Here is a 6,967-nt window from a genome sequence, read left to right as displayed (position 1 = left end):
TCCTGCATCAGCCTACATTAATTGACAATCCTGAGCATGTGAGGATAGGCAAAGAAAGCTTTAGATGTTGTTCTTGCTTTTGCATGCACAAATCTCAACAAAGATTGATGGAATAGGGAGCACAGAAGATCCTGAGTGAAACCTTAATGTGTGTTACATCTTTGACTTGACTTTGGGATCTTTTAAATGTTGCCATAAGTGCATGTGCATCAGTGACTTGAATCCCAATATAGTCATGCCTCAAATATATTCACTTGGTCTGCTCCATCATGACTAAGTCTGGATGCAACCTATTCCACGATCAATGCAGCCGAGGTAATATTTCAGTGGTCTATCCACATTGAGAGCATATAGACTTTTCCCAGAGGTCAAACATGCCTACTCGCAGGAGAGGGCTGAATGCACATTTGCTACACAAATGCCCCCCCGACACAAAATTAGGTGACTGAAATGCTACTCCAGCTTTATGTGAACATCTCACAGAAAACTATCTCCCATGCACTTGAGCATCGTTTGAAAGAATCCTGGCAAGCACAGGAAAGAAAAGAAAGGATATAGAAGCAGAGTGATCACTCTCCCCCTCACTTTTGTCAGGAAATGAGTAAAATCACTTCCTTTTGTGGAACAAAATAAAAGTAACCAAAATGTGATGGTTAGTGTCTTAGTCTATGCCTGGTAAGCATCCCTCACCTCCTGCCTCTGCTACCTACAAGTCCAGTCATCCCCTTCTCTTCACCATAGAATAAAAGGAAAAGTCTCCTCCCCACCATCTGAAGGAGTAACAGTGGTCCCTGTAACACAATAGAGACACCTCATTTCACTTGGTTTTTTTTTCCTGTGGTTTTTTTTTGTAAACTTTAAGAAATGGTCTGTTTCTTTTGTCAGATTTTTTTTTCCACAGTCAGGTGGGGGAGGGCATTAATTTGTTGTACAGTCGATTTATCTTCCTTTTAATGAGAGAGTCACAACTTTTGTTGAGCAGATACACCTTTCCAATAATCCAAGATATCATGCAGATCTTCATCCTTGGCAAACTGGACTTTCTTTCTCAGGGCATGACCAGCTGCCATATAGACCTCCTCTCGGTGGTGCTTCTTGTAAGGTCGGAAACGCTCCCAGATCTTATGGGTGCTCTCGGAAGAGTACTCTGGACTGGAGGAATAGCCCGAGAAGTAGTGTCTAGGTGAGAGCTGAGAATATGTAGAGTCCCTCTTGGAACGGGAGAGTGGCTTAAGAAAGGACACCCGTTGGCTTAAAGTGTCACCACTCTCTTCATAGTAGAGGGCTGGAAAAGAATGCCGGTGTTCACTGCAGTGGTAAGGTTTCACTTCCAAGTGGTGTATGGCACCTGGGGACACAAGGGGAAGATGATCCAAAGGACTGTTGAGTGGACTTCCTTTCTCGATGTACTTGGAATCTGCTTTGCTCAAAGGAGGATGATCAGGTACATCAAGACTGAAAACCTTAGCACTTTTGATGGAGCCACTGGATGAGACACTGCAGGTTTTTCTTGTCACAGCAGCATCTGCACTAAGCTGGCGCTGCAGGGGATGGTGGGAACTCTCCTTATATGGTGGAGAGAGAAAACTTGGTCGCTCCATCCCAGCAGAAGAACTGGCTGGTATGGACTGGCATTCAAAAGCCATGTCAGAATCAACACCACCCCCTCCTCCCAAGAAGGAAGCTGAGTCCAGCTTCAGGGCATCAATACAATTGTTGATTATCTGATTCACTTTGTCTACTTCCTTGGCAATTGTTGAGATTTCAGCTGCTGAACCTTGGCCATTATCCAGTTCATGCAGATCATCATCCCTCTGTGACCTGTCCAGCCCATCCCCACCACCGGTCCTAACCTCAATGTAATTGCCTTTTGTGGTGACCTTGGGAGTTTCCATGCCAGTTTCCATAGATTTGGATGAAGGTATCTTCTCTCCAATCATGGATGGAAGAGAGGACATCCGTGAGACAGGGATGACTGGTGGTTCTCCCAATTTCTGTGATGGATGTACAATTGAACTGGTATCAATATCTGAACCATAGCGCATCTCCAAAATAGTTTTCTTGACATTGAGAGATTTTTGTTTTTCCTCTTGCATCCTACGCTTCCTCAAGCAATAATAGACAATGCCAAGGATAATAACCATACCAAAAAGGCAGCCTAATATGGTCATGATATAGTGGGTAGTGGTGGATGTACTCGGTATTGGCTCTTCCCTCCCTTTACTCCTTGTGGCAAAGGAGAGGCAAGTGTGGTTATAACGTTTGGAGTTGCGGATTGAAGCAACACAGAATGTATAATCTGTGTGAGCCTTCAAGTGGGTGAGAGTGACTGATTCCTTCTTCTTCTTTAGAGTCATTACATCAGATATATAGCTGTTATTGTACTGAACCAGAACATACATCTTGCTAAAAGGAAATGGAATGGTCACCACTAAAGCCGCTGAGTTGATGGATACCTGCTGGAGCTTTATGCTTGGGTTAGAGGAAGAATCAGTGGTGGAAGACGCTGGAGGTTCAACGGAGAGGAAGTCCCCTGGGCTAATGCCTGAGTTTTCAGCATTGTCATCTGGATCCCTTTGAGGATCTGTTATGAATTGTGTAGGTCTGATCCTGGAGATGGGTGGAAAGGTTCCATCCCCACACATTGACTTGAAAATGGTGATAGCATTGCGGCTGTGGTGTGGCCGAGGCATCAGAAGCGGATAACCAGCAAACTCTCGGGGAGTCTCACACTGCAGGCGATCATAGTTTTTTGTGACATTGTTGAAAGCTACCAACCACATGAGGAAACCATAGAGGTTGCAGTCACAGTTGAAGGGATTCCCAGCTAGCTCACATACCATTAGGTTGTTCAAGCTGGTGAAGGTGCTTCCATCTAGCCGACTGAGACGATTGGAAGATAGGTCAATACTGATGAGGCTAGGGCATTCCATGAAAGCACTGGGAGTAACCACCTCTATCAGATTGTGCTGCACAAAGAGGAACTGAAGCCGGCCCATGCCACGCAGCATACCCTCAGTCAGATTGGTGAGCTTATTGTAGCCCAGCTGCAGCACCTGCAAATTTGTTTGGCCCATGAAAGCTCCATCCTCAATGTAGGAAATCTCATTTTTTGTTAGATTCAGATCTGTCAAATTACCAAAGCGGTTCAGAGAGGAGTAGAGCACCACCTTAAGTTTGTTCTCATTCAGCCGCAGGTCATGCACAGTGCTGTTGATATGCTGGGGAATGGTTTCATAGGGTGGTTGATTCTGACTGCAGATAGCAAGCCACACATAGCCTTTGTCTCCTTCGATCAGCCAACAGTCACAGTGGACTATCCCAGGAGCAAAAATAGAGAGCAGGGTGGCCACCCAGAATCCCAGACGGAGCATGGTGGGCTACAGTGCCCCCTATAGGCAAAAAGGAGCAAACTCACAGCCCAAATTAAGAGAAAAAATTAAAACAGCAACAAATGCCCTTGAAGTTTAACAAATGAAGGGCATAAACACCCCACTTCTGTTTGATGTCACTATCATCTTATGTGCCTGGTCTCATAGAGAGATGGAAATGAAATGGAATTGGCTCTTGAGGTCAATCAGGTTGAATGCTGAACTCCAAGAGGAAAAATATATTTGTGTGTGAGTATATTCTCAAAACCAAACAAAAGCCAAATAATCAACAACAAATCTTCTTTGTCTGATTCCTCTATACCCTCCTTTCAAAAACAGCATGATGTGATTAAATGTTCAAGGCAGGGCTGCCCTGGTGTCAGGAACATTACTGGCTGGATGCAGTTGCTTCCTTCACTTTCTCTCACAGTCCTTCTTCAAAGTGCTTCAGAAGTTCACATCAAATTTGTTAAAAAGAAAGTAAGAAAGTAGGGAGGGAGGGAAATGGAGGGAGGGAGGGAAAGGGAGGGAGAGGGGAAGAAAAAGGGAGAAGGAAAGAGATAAATCCATCTGTCGCTGAAATCTGGAAAGGAAACAGACAAGAAATAAGGGTTATCAATTAATCAGAAAGATTTAAAATATCAAAAAAGGCATCTAGATTTCTTAGTCGGAGGATAGGTAGAAGCTGAGTGGAAAGCAGTGAAGGCAGAAAAGGGGGTGAATGGAATTAATATTGTCTACTATGTTGATGAGCTTTAGCAAAAGGAATCCTGGTAATATAACGGTGTGTACCGCTGATAGCCAGGAGGTCCTCAGTTCCCAGGTATAATAAAAATTTTCTTCTTTGATGCACATAAACAATTCATTTGTTGTATAACTGCTATTATTCTAAAAATAATTCTCTCACTTTAACAGATACCGGTGTGTGTATATGTGTGAGTGGGGTGGGGGAGATGTTTCTGGTTAGTGTAGACTATAGAGAAGCAGGACCTTAATTGGTAGAGAGGAACATATAGCTGTGATGGTCACAGCAGGACTGGAGGCACACTGAGGCTCAAAGTATATGTGTTAACACAGACAATTAGTTATCCTTCAGGCTAAAATTCCCCTTCAAAGGAAAGACTTAACACTGCCATTAATGAGTGAATGTTTTATCCATGCAAACTACAGAAATGTTTCCACACTCATTAGCTTCGGGCTGTGTGTACTTTCATACTTTTATGTACTTTCATACTTTAGTGATAATCAACCAACAGCAGTGTAGGATGTTGATGCTAAATTTGATATATGGAAGGCCTGAATATTTATTTAATCAAACAAACAGACAAGATTCTACAACATGCAGAAATAAATTGGAAATTACATAGATCAGAAGTGGTCATCCATGATGTTTGCAAGATATAGGTGGAGATGGGAAGGATAGAACCCTGATGTCCACCAATTGGGACATAGGGGCTCACCATGGAAAATGGTGAATTGTAAAGAGGATCATAAGCTATACAGGTATTTGTTTTTAATGGGAAACCGAAGCTCCTAACACATATTTTTTCACACAAAAAAATCTACTTTTATTTTACCTTTACATTTCTCGATTTCAATTGCCCTGTTTTATGAAGTTATGGAGCAAACTTTTGGCTATTGTAACAGATTTCTGAGTCAGAGTTCCTTGTTGTGATATTACTTATTCCCATAAACTAACCAGAAAACTCAGTATACCTACATCCATCTCTGGTATAAGCACAGCATGGTAAGAGTTGGGAGAGAAATGCATGATTTGAGCAGCATTCATACGTAGCTATGCTGCTTTGCTATTCCATGTTTTTCATATCACAGAATTTAACATAACATCGGTGAAGAACTTTGATTTCCCTTTCCATCAGGATGGAGCACATACATGCCATGATATTTTGTCTATAACTTCATACCAGGCCTATAACAAAAATGCTATCAACCCAAAAACTATTCTTGACCAAACTTTTTTTTTGGGGGGGAGGTGTCTTCTCTTTTTCAATTTGTAGCATTTAAAAAAAACAGCTGTCATGTCTTTAAAATTCAATATTCCTTGAATTTTATTGTTGAATGCTCCATTATAGATATAGGTAACTTCTTGACTTACTGACAACTGAGCTCAAAATTTATGTTATATTTGTTAAGTGAGTTTTGCCCCATTTTATGACCTTTCTTGCCACAGTTAAGTGAATTACTGTAGTTGTTAAGTTAATAATATGGTTAATAAGTGAATCTGGTTCTGCATTGATTTTGCTTGTCAAAAGGTCATAAAAGGTGATTATACGACCCCCAAACACTGCAATCATCATAAATATGAGTCAGTTGACAAGCATCTGAATTTTGATCACATGACTATGAGGAGGCTCCAATAATCATTAAGTGTGACAAGTCACTTTTTTAAAGTGCTACTGTAACTTCAAACAATCACTAAATGAACTGTTGTAAGTCGAGGACTACCTGTACTTCTTCAAATACCTGTATGAGCTTTCAGAAACTTTCCTTTCTCTCTCTCTCAGATCAAGATCCAATGCTGTTCTACCCTGTTCCAGCCTGGCCTTTTAATTGGTTCCAAACAAAACTTTCAGCAATCCTGCTTCTTCCTCACATTTTTTTTATCTCCTCATCAAGTTCCTGCAGCCGTGGTTGAATTCTCATTCCGTACTTTTTGACTTTCCAAGAGGCTGAATCGTTATTAGACTTACTTCCCAGTAAAAAGACACAACACAAACACAGACATACAAAGCTGTTTTTAAAAATTGTAATCTTATTTTCAAATTGGATTAGACAACTAAGAAGCACATTCTTTCATTATAGACAGTGCATGTATGGTATTACCGACTGTCTCAACAGAAGCATTCTGCCTGCATGAGCTTCGGGCTGTGTGTACACAGCCCCTTTTAAGAAGGTGTATTCTTCAACTGTTTTCTAAGTATTTGCATTTATGAAAATAACTTAGTTAGAAGCACCTTTTAATTGATTACATTTTAAAATCAATTCACTGATTGAATAACTCAGACATGGTACTTTTTAATCCTCATAAGATCTAGGAAACTTGGATCAGACTTACAGAGTGTCTTAAAATGCATGAGGTTGTGATCATAACAGAGGAAAGATAAATTGAAGATAAACTGATGAACAGTAATAAAAGTCACCATCTTATACATGTCTTGTGAATGTGAATAAATCAACAATGTTTACAAAGAAGACAGATGAAAAGTGGGACTCCCCAAGTTTTTTTATTGATATGGGAAGTCTCTAACTTATTTATCAACATCAGGTGTTAGAGGTGATTAGCAAGGTGCCCAAGTTTGCTGAAGAAATTAAAACATTCAATGTAATAAAGAGGATTTGTGCCATCAGTGGGGTGAACAAGCTTAAACAGGGCAAATATGGAATAATGTACACTGGATCTCTCTCTCTCTCTCTCTCTCTTTCTCTCTCTCTGTGTGTCTGTGTGTCTGTGTGTGTACATACACATGGACGCATGCCTTTGAGTCAGCCTTGACTCCTTATGACTGCCTGAACAAGTTACTGCAGTTTTGTGGACAAGATTTCAAAAGAGATTTTCCACTGCCAGCTTCCTAGGA

General features: G+C 41.0%; 1 protein-coding gene across 1 annotated transcript; it reads right to left on the bottom strand.

Annotated features, from left to right (window-relative positions):
- Nucleotides 1–754: 754 nt before the first annotated feature.
- Nucleotides 755–3,374, bottom strand: ELFN2 (extracellular leucine rich repeat and fibronectin type III domain containing 2; the record flags this gene model as incomplete). The annotated part of the gene is made up of 1 exon (XM_081330540.1): nucleotides 755–3,374. One exon carries the CDS (start codon nucleotides 3,372–3,374, stop codon nucleotides 963–965), a length of 2,412 nt encoding a protein of 803 aa, XP_081186666.1. The 3' UTR covers nucleotides 755–962.
- Nucleotides 3,375–6,967: the final 3,593 nt, after the last annotated feature.

The sequence above is a fragment of the Vipera berus genome (assembly GCF_964194415.1).
Source record: "Vipera berus genome assembly, chromosome: 6".
NCBI lineage: Eukaryota > Metazoa > Chordata > Lepidosauria > Squamata > Viperidae > Vipera > Vipera berus.
This window is presented reverse-complemented; position numbering and strand designations above follow the sequence as displayed.